Source organism: Trachemys scripta, chromosome 16 (assembly GCF_013100865.1).
Source record: "Trachemys scripta elegans isolate TJP31775 chromosome 16, CAS_Tse_1.0, whole genome shotgun sequence".
NCBI lineage: Eukaryota > Metazoa > Chordata > Testudines > Emydidae > Trachemys > Trachemys scripta.
Window position 1 is genome coordinate 14,930,600 of NC_048313.1, and position 16,598 is coordinate 14,947,197.

The following is a 16,598-nucleotide window of genomic DNA, read 5'->3' on the forward strand; positions in this document are numbered from 1 at the left end:
AGAACCCCGCTTGCCCCCCACCATGGCCAGAGGGAGACCGGCCCTGGGCTGAAGGTGCTGAGCCCCCACTCCTGTTGGGGTCACTGGGCCAGGCCCAGCACCCGCTCCCCAGTCCCCCCACTGCACCGGCTTTCAGCTTCCCTTGCGCATCGATTCTCCTCCAGGACACCGACCCGTCCCCCCGGAGCCTCGGCAGGGAGGCTGACCTGGGTGATCTCGTTTTTCCGGATCTGGTGGAAGCTGAGCTGGGTCAAGTTCAGGATCTGCCTGGTGCTGTCCTTCACCCTCCGGGCGATGATCAGGTCTGAAATCTCTGTGGGGAGAGGCCCCAGGAAGGGGAGGTCAGAGACTCCATCAGCCTTGAAACAAACCATTTAGGAGACTGCCCTGGTTCTCTGCATGTGAGAGCCCTAGGCTGGGGTAGAGCCCCGGCTGCTGGGGAGAATCTCACTCCCCAAACCAGCAGAGGGGGTTCATACCTCCCGGCTTCGGTGGGCAGCACCTCCTCACGGTGAAGCTCTCATCTCCCGACTTGAGCGTGCAGCCTTTGAGAACGTCCATCAGCTCCCGCACGGTGGAGAACTCTCGCTCCCAGCCCTCCAGCACGAAGGAGCCGCCTCTCTTCTGGATCCGGAATTGCCTATACTTGGGGGTGGCCTGCGTCCCGGGGAGAGAGACTCCGCTGTGACAGGGTAACCCAACGTCCATGGCTCCCAGAACCCCCGCTCAGCATGCACATGCCCCAATGACAGTCTTACTGCTGAGCACGCGGACCCTGCCGTCACCCACGCCACTAAAAATCATGAGTGAGCAGCAGGGGCCTGCAGCTTCTCCCCATTCACTCGCTGGCTCAGAGCGCCGGGCTCCAGGCAGGGTCTGGGGTCAGGCCCCTGCGCTTGGCTAACCAGCATCTCCCCACCACTGCCTGCCTAGATTTCATCACAATCCCCCCAGCTCATCTCTCCAAGCCGTCAGCGCAGCAGCACCTCTTCCACCCACACCGGGCCCGGCTCGCCAAGGGGACTGCAGCAGGGTTCCGGGCAGCGCTGCCATTTCAGACAGCGGGCGGGCGAGGTCTGCGCCTCTCGATTAAGCCTGTCTGCTGCCACTGCCCTGCGCCAGCCGGTTGAGCGCACCCAAGCCAGAGAAGGAAGTTGTTGCTCAGCTCCGGCATTTCCTGCAGTAACTAGGTCGGCTCAGGAGAGAGCACTCGCTCTCACGGCAAGTGAGACGCCAGGGCAGCCCATACCTTCCCGGCCGGTTACACAGCCCCCCCAGATTCTGTACCAGCGGCAGCCTTCCTCACAAGGCTCCTCCTGGCACCTGCCCCCCCTGGCATCATGGCCTGCATTCCCCAGGGCGATCGTGTGAAGAGTTGCACCAGGGACCCGCCATGCAAGGCTTGGCGGCGCCAGGCAAAGGGAGTGTTTCTATGGAGAGGCGTGTGCCAGCTAGCAGGGCACACGCCCAAGCGGCCCTGCGTTCATGGCAGCTGCGTGTACTTGAGCGAGGTTGGAATTAATGAGACTTTCAGAGAAGATGCATCTGCTCTGCCTGGGCAGCAGGGCAAAAGGAGGTGGATTCCAACGGGGCTCGGGCCTGCGAAAGTCCCTTGGCTCACCCCAGTGTCTTTCCTCTAAGTCTCCCTTTGCCCCACTCTTGTGTTCTGTGTCTGTTAGTTGCCACTTTCCACCCCAGAGGTGGCTGCACATATTTTTGGTATGTCTGGAGCTGCCTGGATCAGACACAGGTTGGCCCAAGCCCTCCAAACACAGGGAGAGCAGTAAAAGCCAGCCAGAGCGGCTCTGACGCGTGACACGCCAACGCTTGGAGCCCACATTCGGTGCTGGGTCCATGTACTCCACCCAGCTGGAGTGCATCACTCCCAAACCCCTGTTGCAGCTGGAGCCGCTGGCTGGCTGCCAGCCCAGACGCTGTTCAGGACAAGTGGGTCTGCGACGTGCAGTTGGCAGGGCGTGCCAGGAATGAGACCAAGCTAGCCTGGGTGGGAGACGGGGCTTTCTCCAGGGCTGGGCCGGGACTGGGGAACAAACTTCTCCAGGGAACCAAGGACCATCCCAAGTGCCAGGCCACTGCTCTAACCTGCCTCCTCCCACCCCACGCCTGCCTCACCTGGCCTCGGTCCCTCTTCACCACCGACAGGATCAGCCTGTTGAAGTCGAGGATGCTCCAGCGGATGATGTACAACCCATCCTGCTCCTCCCGCTTCAGCTTGGCGAAGACGAACTCCTCCCTGGAGGTGGGAAAGGTGTCAGACGGGCCCAGGCCGCGTGGAGCCCCCAGGTCTCCCGCTCGGCGGCAGGCACCACTTACTGCATTGGCCCGTGAATGCCGTTCAGGACGCTCATCACCAGCCGTGGCGGGGCCACCTCGTGGCACAGGTAGTGGCTGGAGTCGGCCGTGAGCCTGAAGTAGCCGTCCACCAGCGACACCAGGGACAAGGCCGTTTCGTATGATGGGAGAACCAGCTCCTGGGGGAGGAAAAAAACAGCCATGGGACGTCATCACTGGCTGGCCGAGAGGCTGCCCAGGCATCGCCCCCCCCTTCACTGTCCCAGCTCCGGTTTCTGAGCCAGCCAGTGGTTCAAGGATGAACCCCCGAGCACTCAACACATGGGTTGGAACTCCCAGCAGCTGGCATGTCACTAACCGGAACACCTGTGGAATCCTGATGCACTATGGGAAAGCCCCAAGATTCTGGTATTGACCTTGCCCCCTCTGCACACAACCCTCAGCTCCCTTAGGTCCCCTCCCCAGCACCCCCCATCCTGGAGATGGCTGGAGCCAGTAGCCGTTCCTTAGTCTGCCCTCTAATGCCAACCCCCTCCCATCTCCAATGGGCTGACCCTGGAGCCGAGGGGCAGGGGGATGAGAAAGGAGAAAGACTCGCCCTGTCTCAGAGCCATGGGTCTCAAAACACTGGACAGACATTCAGTGATTAAAGCCTAACACCCACCAGCTACCGGGTGCTAGACGTACACAGGATTGACTTGGCCAAGCCCACACCACAGGTGGAGCTGGAGATGAAACCCAGGATTTCCCTGCTCTAACCACTAGCCCCCACTCCCCTCCCACAGCCAGAGAAAGGCAGTCCCCGCTCCAGCGACCCGTCACGGAGGGAGAGCCCTCACCAGGCACTTGTTGTCTTGGCGGTTGATGCTGACTTTGCAGTCCTCAAGGGCAATGTGCGTGATCTCCTGGAAGTCACAGAAGCGCACCCACTTGGCCTCGCTCCTCTCCACTGGCTGACACGGCCCTTTGGGGTCCAGCTCTTTGGCCTTGGTCTTCCTCCCAAAATAGCCCCGGTGGGGATGGCTTTCTGCACTCTGCGGAAGTAAAACATAGCAGGGTCACAGCTCCGGCTTTCCAGGGGGCTGGCAGCATCCACAGACTAGGCGAAGCGGTGGCCAGGCCTGGCCTGCATTCTCCCGCCAGCGAACATCTAGCCCTTCACTGCGCCTCCCGCCCCACATCAGTTCTGACTCAGCCTTAGCAGCACGCCCCGGGACGCTGGGCTTGCCCCATCTTCTTCCAGAGGTAGCATTTTCAGCTCCAGCAGCAGCAGCACGGCTCGTGCCAGCACCGAGGCAAGCCCGAGCGAGCACACCACTTGCCAGGGCTAGAAACGCGCTTTGCTGAGCAAGTCCCTGGGGTTAGCAGCACTTGTGTGGCACGGAACACAGCAAGCCCCGGACGCTGGACCGACGCCACCCTCATTCATTGGGCCCTCAAGGCCAGGCTAGTCTTGTGCCTTCGGAGACGGGGGTTTCCCCGGGCGCATACCATTAACCACCACTCCCTCGCTCTTGCCTAGCACTGTTCAGCAGCAGCTCTCACAGGAGGTCAGTACCATCACCTAAATCCCCTACCCGAGCCTGGGCCAAAGAGGGACCATCACCCTCATTTTACTGATGGGGAAACTGAGGCACAGAGCAGGGCCATGACTCACCCAGCAGGCCAGCGGCAGAGCCAGGAATAGAACTCAGGTCTCCCGAGCCCAAGCCCTGGGCTCTATCCACTAGGCCGCAGTGCCTTTGAACGAGAGGGGGTCAGCCCTAGCTGGAACCGGACCTTGGGAGTCGCAATCGGCGGTGCTGGAAGAGGAGCCAGTGGCCCCCCCTGGCAGGGGAGCCGGGTACAAGCCTACCTCAACAGGGACAGTCCGCCACTGAATCCCGTCCGTGCCGGTGACCAGGACTTCGTGGGTGGCGGGCCTGTCCCTGGGAGACGACGCACAGCTGTCCTCCAGCTGCACGGGCCCTCCGTTGATATAGAGCAGGCCCTTCTCGCCCTCAGAGGCCGTCTCCAGGGAAAGGACCGGGAAGAGCTCGCTCCCGAAGCGGGGGGCCAAGTTCTCCAAGGTGGCCAGGTACTTGTACATGACGTCCTGCTCCGTCAGCTTCCCAGCACTGACCGTGTGCCGCTGAAAGCGCTGCACGAACTTCCTGAAGACGTTCCTCATGCGGAACTTGGTCAGGTAGTTGTTCTGCTGGATTTGCCGGCAGAAGGAGCGCGGGATGCAGCCCTTGAAGCTGGGAGAGACAGGGGAAGGAACGGCCCCCAGGAAGGTTAGCACGCCTGCTCACCGGGAGGGGCATCACACCGGAGGGAGAGCAAATGGCAAAGCAGAGCATGCAGAAAGGACGCTGCAGTCACACAACGCGAACCCTAGCACCCGGCACAGTGCGGCGTGTCTTAGGCCCTACCGCCCCCGGGTCGCAGGGTGCCCGCTGGAGGAGAAGCGCGCTCTCCTGGGGTCAATTCAGTTCCAACACCTGCTGCCAGGCGACTCCTAGGATGGGCTCCAGAAACCACCTCCACGAAAGCCGTATTACTTCCAGCGCTGGCGGGAGACAAGCTCCGCCCCATTCAGCGGGCGCACACTAGCTGAACTGCAGTGCCTGAGACAGAGGTGGACAGCACACCGCCAATGCCCATCCACCCCGCAATCACCTGGTTTTTTTGGCCACTTCTTCGAGAGAGACGCCTCGCTGGAGAGCCATGTGAGAGAGGTGAAGGACAGCCATGCCTAAGCTCTCGTTCTTAAACCGGTGGATCTCCTGTTCGCTCTGAAGGTCTTTCAGAGACACAACGTCATTAATGAACTCGTATTTCCCCTGCGAAGGGAGCCAACAAACAAAACAACGTTCTCCACAGAGCAAAGGGGACTCAAACCATACACTCCAATTTAGCGGTCTTCCTTCTGAGCCTCACCGAGAGAGCCCTTCTCAGCTCCTACGGCCCGGAGCGTATTTGGAATCTCTTTAAATCAAATGAGGCAAAACCTTAAAGAGCTGCAGACCGCCCTGCTTCAGGGCCAGCGCCCTGACCTTGAGCTATCAGGGATCAGGAGGAAATTTCCCTCGGGGCAGGATATTCCACACTTCCTCTGAGGTAGCTGGTGCTGCCCCTGTCCGAGATGGGATACCAGGCTAGAGGGAGGTGGGCCCCTGCTCTGATCCGGTTTGGCCATTTCTACATCATTGTTTAGGCCTTTCCCCAGCCCACAGCCTGGAGGCAAGGTGGCCTCCTGCCACTGAATTAGGAAAGGAATGCACAACCGGGAGAGCACCAGCTCGGATGACGGGGAAGCCGAGAAAACATCGTGCCAGCGCCCTTGGGAATCTGCGCTCGAGTCTCCACTGAGGCAGGTGTCAGATCCCTGTCTGTGCGACACAGGTTCTCATCCTGCACTCGGCACGCTCGTAGCCGAGTATCAGAGGTGTCCAGCGAGAAACGCTGGTGAAAGCGGCACTCATCCCTAGGGAGCCCCAGGTCTATATCTAACCCTTTCGGCCGCCAGCCCTTCCCAGTCACGGCACCGGGGCCCCCACCTGCTCAAAGAGATACTCAAAGGACGACTTGTCCAGAAGCGCACCGCCCTGCAGCTTGTCCTCGAGGGTGTCGCTCTGCCGGGGAACGTTGCGGTAAACGGCCGGCTCTTTGTCGCTCATCCCATGCCAGTTGCGGAAGTAGTACCTGCGGGAGACAGACACAGACAAACCTGTGGGAGGCGGGAAGGGCCACAGCACCTGAGCCCGGTGGTTTAGCAGCTCCCAGACCCTGGCTACAAAATCCTCCCTCTTCTGCTTCTGAGTCAGTCCCCTCCAAGCTGCCCCGAGCAGCAGGCAGGAGTCACAGCGAAGGGGCCCGGTCTCCACAGCTGCAGGGCTCAGCTCTGATGGCCACACAGCCAGCTTTTCACTAGTGCACGTCCAAGTGCTTTACAAGGGAAGCCAGTATCATTAGTGCTATCTACCACTCAGGAAACTGAGGCATGGAGAGGTGGAGTGACTTGCCCAAGGTCACCCAGCAGGTCAGTGGCAGAGCTGGGAATAGAACCTAGGTCTCTTGGGTCCCAGTCCAGTTCTCTCTCCACTAGACCACACTACCACCCCTCTGGGACTGGCAATACAGCCAAGCAGACCTACACCCGGCTAGAGTTAAGGGCCGGCTCCTCGGCTGGTGCAAACCAGCATACAGTAGTTTCAGGGATTTATATCAGCAAGGACCTGACCCTGCCAGCCTCCCCACTGCTGCAGGACCCTCCAGGTGCCCAGCCAGGCAAGTGCTTCCTGTTCAGTGCTGGGGTCTCGGCCCCTTGTGCTGGCACCCACAGCTGCTGCCTGAGCCGCTGCACGCTACAGGCCGCTCCGTACCGATAAACGAGCGCTGGAGCTTGGCCAGAGAAACGCCTGCCCATGCTCCAGCAGGGAAGGGCATGAGCCAGCGCTCCCCCATGGTGCAGGCGGTTTCAATCGGCAGACAGCGTCCATGCCAGTGCAGCGAGCTAGGGATCAAAAGCCTCTGTTACAGCCAGAGCAGCAGCAGGGCGAGTTTCCCAGGACAGTTCTGCCAGCCAGGCCCCGCCCCGCAGGAGGAATTCAGACTTCAAGGCCCATTCGGCGCAGACAAGTGAGGGGGGCAGTGCTGCATTGGCCATGGGGACCAAGACCCCGCCCAGGAACAGCTCTCAGTACATCCCAGACCTGCACCCCTGATTCGGGGAACCTCCCCCACAGATCTCCAGCTTGTGGTTTCCAGGCTGTTTGAGAGGCTGGAGGTTTCCAGGGGCCGGGTTTTATGGGCAGGGAAACGCGCCAGATTACACACACCTCAGGTGCAGCTGGCTTCTTCCAAAGGAATGTACTTCGCTTGCCTGAGAGCACCCTCTTCTCTCAGTGCCTGGCTCCATATTTACCAAACTCCAATTGCTCTCGGGGCGCAGACAGGAGAGGTTAAAAAACCTGCTGTTTACAAAGGCTCCTGGGATCAGAGGTCTCTGCCAGAGCAGACACGCCTCTCAGAGCTAAGGACTCCTGTGTTCTATGCCCAGTTCTGCCACTGACTCAGTCACCTTGGGGCAGGCCATGCTGCTCCTCTGGGCCTTAGTTTCCCTGCCTATAAAGTGATGAGAACATGGATCTCCATCGAGCACTTCACCAGGGCAAGCCTGCTCCAGCAGGCAGCCACTGCAGCACCGGAGCTGCTGAGGACAGGAGTCACTTATGTGCAGCACAAGTGGTCTCCGAGCCCGTCAAGCAGGGATGCCCAGCCAAGAGGACTGTTCAGCAGCAAGACTTGCTCGGCTCCTGAGCATTAAACAGCAACAGAATCAAACGGTTACCAATGCAGCAAGCAAGCTACTGTCACAGGCCCTGAGCCTCCCATTCGCCTCTCCGGACGTAGGTGTGGGTAGTGTGGGCTCCTTGAAGCAGAGCGTGCACCGTCTCACGTGGATTGTCCAGCATCTCGCACAGCAAAGCTCTGATCCAAGCTGGGTGTGTTAGGGGAGGGAAGCGTGCAGCACTGCTGCTTGCATCCCAGAGACCCCTCATGCTGGGCGCTAAGACACACTGCCTGCCCCAGAACGCTCACTGTCTAACAGGCAAGAGGTGTCAGCCGGGGTGGGAGGAGGTGCACATTGTACGAAGAGTGGCAGGCCACACAATTCGTAGCCAGAGCACGGTTAGCTCACCAGCTGTATCGTGCCTGCACTGTGGCTAGAGGTCTCCAGTCTCCCTGGGTCGGCACTTCTCCCCAGCACTGTGCTCTTTGGATCGCACCCAGAGGGGCCAGCCAGGAGCAGGACCCCGCTGTGCTGGGCCCCAGACACCCATCCTGGGGAGAGTCAGTATGGAAAAACTCCAGCCAAAGCGAGTTTCGGTTTCCACTGCCTGCATCCTCTCCAGAACCCTCAAAGCCACAGCTGTCTGCGGTAGTGAGCACAAAGCTATTCTGACGCTCACATACCGAGACACGCAATTTCCTGCAGCCGTGCTCCGGCGTGGGAGGCTTAGCCACCCGTCCTGGCGGAGGTCAGGGGAGTGACACCTAGCTGTGCCTTGGAGGGGGAAGGAAACAGAGTGCTGCTGCATCCAACGTGAGCCATTTGTAATCTAGGGGCTGGACCCGGCCGTTGGATCAGGCCGTCCGTTATCAACGTGACCGATGCTCTGTCCAACCCAGGGGCGCAGCTGCCAGAGACCTATGCTCTATCTGCAATCAGACTGCATGCAACCTCACCTTTGGTACAGAGCTTGTGGCCTACAGCGATGCTGTTTAGAGCAACACACAGACTACATAGCCCAGCATGCTTTGCCCCATCTTGAGCTAAACAGCTAAGCATGCTGGGATATGTGGTCTGCGCTGAAGATGAGGCTGGCAACAGGCTGCTTTTTAAAAGCCCACGATCCACCCTGCAGTACCATGGTGACGCAGGCGGCCAAAGCCCACCCATACAGACCCTTTGGCCACTGCGGATTTGCAGGCCGTCAGTGCAGCACCAGACGGCCTTTACCTAGTCAGCGCTGTCCTCAGCGCCTGCATGCCCGACAGTGACACACGAGATGCCTACAAGCAAACATTCCACTTTCTAATTAGAAGCACACTGGTGCTAAGGAGGAAAGTTGCCAGAGGAGAGGTTCACAGGACCTAATAAAATCCCAGACCAAACAGTCTTGTAATCGCTGTTCACTTTTGCCTTTATTATGACTCAGACGCTATAAAAACGAGCATGAAAGCCCTGCCGTCATGGTGACTGCGTCCTCGGAGGTGATGCTGCGTCCTGCAGCACGATTCCTGTGGTACGTAAGAGCCTCGCAGAGACGAGGTCAATAAGCAGAACTGCCCAACGGCTGTAAAAAAGCCACACTACTCTTCATACCTGGAGACCTAGATCAACACGCTACCCCCAAGTCACAGGCAGAATGAGTTCGGTGGGTCCCAGCCTATTTCCCTCTGGACCCTTGTCCACGTCACCAGCGCTCTGTAATGACGTGACTGGTGGGCTTCTCCTGAGCAGAATCTAAGTCTGGAACAGCAGAAGCAGAGCTGACTGGGGGGAAGCACGGACTGGAACAGCAGGGGATGTGGGTTGGGATAGAGGGGCACAAGGAATCCTGTGACAGATTTCCACTGCAGGGGCACACCGCCCAGCTCTCGGCCGTACAGTCAGCCCAAAGGAGACCCAGAAAGACATGCACAGAGTCTCACTTCCCCAGAGATGCTGCCCGGTCGCTGTCTGACCTGATGCCAACCTTTATCCAGGCTTCTTAATTGTTTCCGTTGCCTCCCTTCCCAGGTAACCAGGCAAACGACCAAGGGATGCCTCTCCCCAACTCGAGCGTTCCTATTCAAATGCCAGGCATGTTACCCCATAGCAGCTGGCTAAGGGGCCCCTCGCCCCGAACTGCAGCTGGCAAAGGCAGAGAGCGTGCGAGGAGCCACTCGTGACCCCCGGGAGCGATTCTCACCTCATGCGGAAGAGCAGGTTCAGGTTGGTGTCTTTGCTGATTTCAAACACGTGGTTGGGAGGGAGCCAGACTCTGGTCTGCACATCACAGAGCGCGAAGAGGCTGTAGCAGAGCGGCGTGATCCCTGCAGGAGACAAGAGAATTCCTGTGCCATGGCAGGGGTGCATGTCCCCTCTGCCCCGGCGTTAAACGGCACCGTTTCATAGCTGCCGCAAAGCTGCTCCTCTCATGGTCTTGTCCTGGAAGCGCTTCCCAGTTCTCTCCTCCCCGTTACAGGATTGTACCGGTAACGGACTCCTTCACTGAATAGCGCCTGATGCTTGGAGACCCAAGATCTAGGCCCAAGTCCCACAATGCAAGAACGGAATTAGCCCTTTCCAAGCCACGCGACTGCTCATAACGTAAAGGTACTTGTTAAAACTAGCCTGCTTTTAACAAGAATCCTCATAGCTAGCTTTTAAATAGCACTTCGGCCGCAGATCTCTAGGGGCTTTACAAAGCAGGTCAGTATCATTAACTGTTTTGCAGATGGGGAAACTAAGGCACAGGGAGGGACAGAGACTTGCCCAAGGTCACCCAGCAGCAGGCCAGTGGTGGAGCCAGGAATAGAACCCTGGTCTCTGGAGTCCCAGTCCAGTGCTCTCTGCACTCGGCCACACTGCCTCCTCCAGAGACATCGCCACACCCCAGGCTGGTTGCTTAGAGGCAGCCAGTTGGCCTGACAACCCTCTCAGCAGCATGACAGGTTTGCAGAGTTAGTTTTTTTTTTAAGTCTGCACCAAGCAGAAAACACCACCACGATGGGAGATATGACCCCAGCCTGGTTTGTCATCTGGCCTCACACAGAAGGAAAGGGGGTTTGCAGCAAACCCGGGGTTAAAAGGCACATCAACCACTCCCTCCTCCTCCCAGTGGGAGAGGGAAATACCCCTGCCCAGCCCTGGCGGCTCGGCTCAGGCTCCGGTGACATCCATGGGTCCTGAGGCTCACCAGGGAAAGTCTCTGGAGAGTGGCAGAGTGTTTATCACGCGAAGATGCCAATGAGTCAGAGGCCGCATCACCAGAGTCGAGCTAGTCGTGCTCCGATAACAGCCTTCCAGTAAAGGCCCGACAGCCGGAGCACAGGGGAAGAGGGAGATTCACCCTACGTCTAGGAACACCAGACACACACTGGAGGCTAGAGCCAATGGGCCTGATTAGTAAGAGCTCCAGCTCTAATGGACACAGAGCTTCTAAGGGGGATGGGAACTCTCAACAATACATAGCAAAGGGGACTTGGTGACGTTGGGGGCAGGTAGGGATTAGAGCCTTTTGCCTCTGGTCAGGGCCTGGCTGGTTCAGAGTGGGGAGCTGGTCACGAGATGGAGTAACGGCCCTTTCAGCTCTACGGCACCAGCCCATGGCTGGGATCATCCAAAGGACGTGATTCATAATTCCCATGGGCAGAGCTACATCATCGCAGACAGCACTGGCCAGCGAGAGCTCAGGGTCACACGGAGGACACATGCGGAGGATGCCAGGGCCGGGCTGGCAGCGCGGCTGCCTTCAGACAAGGAGCAGCTGCACGCTAGCAACCTGGGGTCACACGAGTTCACAGTTCTTGGTGTCTCAGGAGGGGACATACCCCAACAGCCCCTTGCCGCTAAAGGGAAGAACAGGCTTTGAATCGTACCTCCTGGGGCAGTAACAGTTATAACGACACTGGCACTCCCATAACACCTGCGCGGCTTGCTGACCCAGCAGCATCATAGGGAAGCAGAGGGAACCTTCATCTTTGAGTCTGAAGCGAGGGATGAGCCCCCATGCGCCCCCACCCCAACGCAGTGCTGGGCGGTGACCCTCCCTGGCAGATCCAGCAGCGTTAAGCACAAGTGACTGCTCAGAGCCCTGTCTTTGGGGCAGGGGCAGACTCATGGAGGCTTGTCTGGAGCGGCAGTAGCCCAGGGACACAGCCAGCACTCACCGATTTTCTGGGCAATGTCCATGCAGATCTCCTCTGCGCTCAGCACCCCCTGCGTGTAGGTCTGGCACCGCTCCTCCTCCTCGCCGCTCCAGTGCAGGTACACCTTCAGGCCCCCACCCGCCGAGAAGCAGCAGCCCTCCATGTCTGAGTCGCTGTGCTTCCCCGCACACTGGCACAGAGACATCTCGCCAGGGCCTGAAAGGAGAGAGGGAAGTGTTTGTAAGGAAAGGGTGGGCCGATCTCCGGCAGGACTCGGGGCAGTGCTGCGGGGGTCTCGGGGCCTGATGGCGTCAAAGGAACATCGCTGCTCTGGCTCACTGGCGAGACGTGTGGCTGCGGGTGCTTGTATCCCAGGGACCAGCCAGCTGGAAGAAGCCTGCCACGGCTGCATTCAGTAGGGGAGGGGTCCTAGGAGGGCCCCAGGAAGGCAGCAAGTCCAGCAGACCCCCCCCATTCTAACCCACTAGATCCCACTCCCCTCCCCGAGTTGGGGAGAACCCAGGAGTCCCAGCTCCCTTCCCTCCTGTTCTAATCACAAGACAACACTCTAGTTTAAGCCAGGGCCCAGTTCTGCCCCCAGTTACGCGGGTGCTTCCCCCGGAGAAGCCAGTGGGAGCTGTGCCTTTGTAACAGGGCAGGCCTTGGCTTCCCTACCCAGCCAAACATGCAGCCAGGTGCCTTTTGCTGACTGAAGACAGATCTTAGCACACAGCTATTGGCTTCCTCCACGTCCAGCAGGGAACTCCCACATAGGGTGGGAAGTATCCTGCCATTCCACGGTATGAATTCCCCACCAGAGCAAGTGAGACAGGAGGTCCTGCCTACCATGCAGCCGATAAGCAGCCTGAAGCGCTACAGAGATAAAAAGCTGCTCCCCGGAGCCGTAAAGGCTCAGCAATGGATCACACAGGCGCCCCCACTGCTACAGCTGCAAGATTGCCGGGGCTCGGCTCCAGAGCGACGCAGGAGGGGGAGAAAGGCGAACCTCTTGGGCCGCAATAGCCCAGTGAGTATTAAGCATGTGCAACCACAGAACAGGCTGTAAGCGCAGGGCTCGCTTCGACATCAGACACGCCTGGAGAGCTCAGAAAAATGGGCTAGTCAGTGACAATAGAGACTGCACGTGACCTGCCGCGGTGGAGCCACAATTGGGCCTGGATGTGCAGAAATGAGACATCCGCACGCGCGCAGGCCCCTGCGCTGGAGATGGGAGCAGACAGAGCAACACAACAACACCCACCCCATTCCAAGTGGATTAAGCCCCTCTGGAAGACCAACCCCCCCTAGTACCGATACCCAGGATAAAGTCTGGCTGATCCTTTTCTGTCTGGGGGAGGAGGCAGCTATCAGCAAAACAGCTGTTTAGGTTTGTAAGCAAATCCACCAGAGCCCTTGCTGTGTCTCTGCTCCCTGTGAGTGCTCTGTGCAGTTCCGTGGCTTGCCGCAGGAGCTAGGTGGTGGGGGGAGGCTGGGTGTTGCGCTTGAGTGAGTCGGCTTATCTCGAGCCACCCCTCACCCATGGGGGAGCTCATCAGATATGCCCCCCCCCCCTCCATGGGGCAGCAGCTACTGCATGGCTGGTTACACTACTGCCGGGTCCCATTCCTCCTACTGACTCAGCAGAGGAACGGGTCTCTGGTGCGTGGGCTGCCCGGGGTTGATTTACTCTTGCTGGGGGAGGGGAAAGGGGAGAAGAGAGGGTAAAACGTCAGCGAGAAGCAGTTTTCTAGGTATTCCTCAGCCATACCTCGCCCCAGACAGGGACCTAGTGGAGGAAAGACGGGTTCGGTACAAAGCCTCTCAAACCTCAGTGACTAACAGGGTCCCTCAGACACATCCTCCCGCTAAACCTGGGCAGTTCCCCACCCCTGCCAGTGACCAGAATGGAATCCAAAACAAACAGCCTTGCTTCCTCATTTCTGTAAACCAGGCCAGGGGAAGATTTGCTTCCTGCATGTTGCCTTTGCCCCTGCACTCGCTTTGCAGGAGGGCTCAGTGCCTCTAACTCGAAGGAGCTGCAGGCCTCCGGCACCAGCACCCCAGGTTCCCATTGAAGCCAACCAGCCACGTGCACCACACCTCTAAAAAAACAGACCCTTTATCAGCCCGCAGTCAGGCTACCCACTGGCAGCAGCTGAGATAGTCCATTATTCTGGGGAAGAGCTTGGAGGGTTTCTCCAGCTTTCAAGTTGCAACGTCAACAGTTTGACAAAGCAAAACGCAGGAAAATCTGACAATTACAGGAGCCTGGGGTTTGTTTCGTATACATTAAGTTCCATAACATTATGGAGGCACAGGAACTGGGGAACCCCAAACTGCCCTGCAAAGTTGCGGGTTCTTGATTTAAGGACCCTGGGGGTGCCCCAGGGTTGGGACCACGCTGCCCTTCCCATATTGCTAAATAGAAGCGTGGAGGGGTCTCAGAGTGGAAGCAACTGACAGCCACTGCCCTAAATGTTTTCCTTTGGCTTCCCCCATTTTCACCTGTGGCCTCTCTTCTGACCCTTGTAACAGGGACGAGGGAGCCCTCTGAAATGTTTGCTGTTCCTGGAGAGCAGGAATCTTGTTGATTCAGGCCTCTCGACCTTAGGACAAGAGAGCAAAGCTGGCAGGATGGCTCGAAGCACACATCCTCAACCTTTGCCGTTTATTTTCACCCACATGAAGGCCTGGGGATCTCAGTCACCAGAGAAAGCCCCTAGGGCAGACAGGCAAAACTGCTGTACACCACACTTGGCAATGGTAGAGTCACCCCTGCTCGCAAGAGGGATCCAGCTGCAAATCACGGCTTTCAGCGGCTTTGCCAATCTAGGCTAGAAATCTGCAGTGGCAAATCTACACCAATGTCTACAACTGGGCACCCTCCAGTGCAAACGAATCCGAAGCAGCCACAAACTCAAGGCTCAGGGGGGGAAGAACTGGACACAAACTAAAGAGCAGACCTCCAAAGCCAAAGGGGAGGCACTTCCCTTCTTCACGATAGCATCCCTTCAGGAACCTAGACTTTGTCTACACACACCAATTGCACTGGTTTAACTTAAACTGGTTTTTAAACCAATTTAGTTAAGCCAGTGCCTACCAGGGTGGACATTCTTATTTTGGTTTAACAGTGGCTCATCTAGGCCTGAGTTGAACTGATTCCTAACCGACGTAAGCGAAACCAAAATGAGCCCAGTTTAAACCGACAGAACAGGGTCCATACAGCCTTTTGCACCGATTTAATCAATCAGGTAAAACCAGTTTAAGTCAAACAAACGCAGTTGGGGCAGGTAAGCGAAGCCTTTATGCACCAAGCCTTCAATCTGGCTTCGACCTAACCACACCTAAGAGACACCCATGCAGCACCACCCTGCCAAAAAGAGGGCCAAAGCTTCACCTGGTATAAATGAACTCAGCCGCTCCGCTGTCTTCAGTGAAGCTAGGTCCACTGACCCCCAGCACTAACACTTTAAACATCCTGTTAATACACTTGGAACCTCCTGGACATACAGTTGCCTACACCGAATAACCACAATCTCATCTCTCTACGGGCAACCCCTCTTCGGCCCTTCCTGGCGTCGGCAACAAGAGCCCGCGGTGGGAAGTTGAAGCTTGACCCAGTTAGACTGGAAACAAGGGGCGAAGTTTTAACCACGGAGGTCATTAGCCATGGGAACAACTTACCAAGGCCTGGGATGGGTTCTCCATCATGGGCAATTTTAAAATCAAGACTGGATTTTTGCTCTAGTTCAAAGGAGGAATGAATCTGGGGAAGTGCCCCAGCCCGTGTTCAGCAGGAGGTCAGACCAGAGAGCGGGAATGGGCCCTTCCAGGCTTCGAACCAACGAATCTGGTCTATTTCGCTCTCGCCTGTCAAGGCGGCTCCAGAAGGGGCCATTGGGACCAGCTAGCCTGACCTGAGTCTACCCTGGAGACGATCAGCTCCCTGAGGCAAGGGCCCACTACGAGGCCTAGAAGAGCAGCCTTCTGTACTCTCCCTTGCCTTGGAAATTAGAGGAGCCCCCCAAAGGTTAAGCCCACAAGGGCTTCAGGGCAGGGAACTGTTTGAAACTGCTGCTCTGCTAAGGAAAGAAGAATAAAAACAGATCCAAGATGAGCCCAGTGCTCCCACGAGCTTCACCCGGGAAAAATGAAAGGGAAGACCCACACCAGCCAGGATACCAAGAGCATCCTGCACCTCCGGAAACGGTGGAGCCGGGAGGCCCACGGTCAGACAGAGAGCACTGCAACTCACAGAAGTCCACGGGAAAGGTGGAGTCAGAGGGCAAGCTGGCAGCGCCCTGGCCCCTGGGAAGGGCAGCTGTTTTGCATTCAACAAGCAAGTCAGCAGTAGGAGGTTCACACTTCCTGTGCCCCTCCCCACTAGCACAGGAAGGGAGCCGGCTTCTTCCCACAACTGACACCCCGGTGCCCCCACGACACCCCATTTCTGCTGCAGCCAGCCTGACTCCTTCTCATGCCGGACACTCCTTCTCCCAGCTTCTGCGCCACAGCCTCCTGACCCCTCTCCCATCCCAGCCTCGCCAGGGCCAGACGGGTGAGACTTGACAGAGGAAGGAGCTATACAAGGCATTTCCATCTCCATGACTCCCCCATGCTTTCCAGCAGCAGAGCCGTCTACGCCTGCTCCCCCGACACCCCCATCCACCTCCTGCTCCCCCCAGCCTGTACCCCTCCCCGCTTCCTCCCGATCAGCCCTTCCTCTCTGACCCTGACCCAGCAACCTCCCCCGCTTCCTACCATCCCAGTCCTCCCACAGAGCCGGTCATCCCCATCTCCCCCCACATACACACACTTCCCTACAGACAGCCCCTCTTCCCAGGGCCAGCCCCCTCCTGCCCCCCACCCCCACCTCTCCC

The 16,598-nt window shown here is 58.2% G+C and overlaps 1 protein-coding gene across 4 annotated transcripts in view; it reads right to left on the reverse strand.

Annotated features, from left to right (window-relative positions):
* TYK2 (tyrosine kinase 2) overlaps positions 1-16,598 on the reverse strand; it is a 33,172-nt gene that overhangs the window by 11,458 nt on the left and 5,116 nt on the right. Inside the window, exons 1-11 of one of the 4 annotated variants that reach the window (XM_034792215.1) lie at positions 15,974-16,366; positions 11,740-11,934; positions 9,777-9,900; positions 5,856-6,000; positions 4,975-5,138; positions 4,169-4,553; positions 3,153-3,347; positions 2,335-2,492; positions 2,134-2,254; positions 480-657; positions 207-313 (exon numbers count right to left, since the gene is read on the reverse strand). In XM_034792215.1, coding sequence (XP_034648106.1) covers positions 207-313; positions 480-657; positions 2,134-2,254; positions 2,335-2,492; positions 3,153-3,347; positions 4,169-4,553; positions 4,975-5,138; positions 5,856-6,000; positions 9,777-9,900; positions 11,740-11,934; positions 15,974-16,166 — 1,965 coding nt within the window. In that variant the 5' untranslated portion in view covers positions 16,167-16,366. Of the gene's footprint in view, positions 1-206; positions 314-479; positions 658-2,133; positions 2,255-2,334; positions 2,493-3,152; positions 3,348-4,168; positions 4,554-4,974; positions 5,139-5,855; positions 6,001-9,776; positions 9,901-11,739; positions 15,930-15,973; positions 16,367-16,598 lie in introns of those variants that run through there. The other 3 variants (XR_004648352.1, XM_034792216.1, XM_034792214.1) reach the window with 3 other exon arrangements.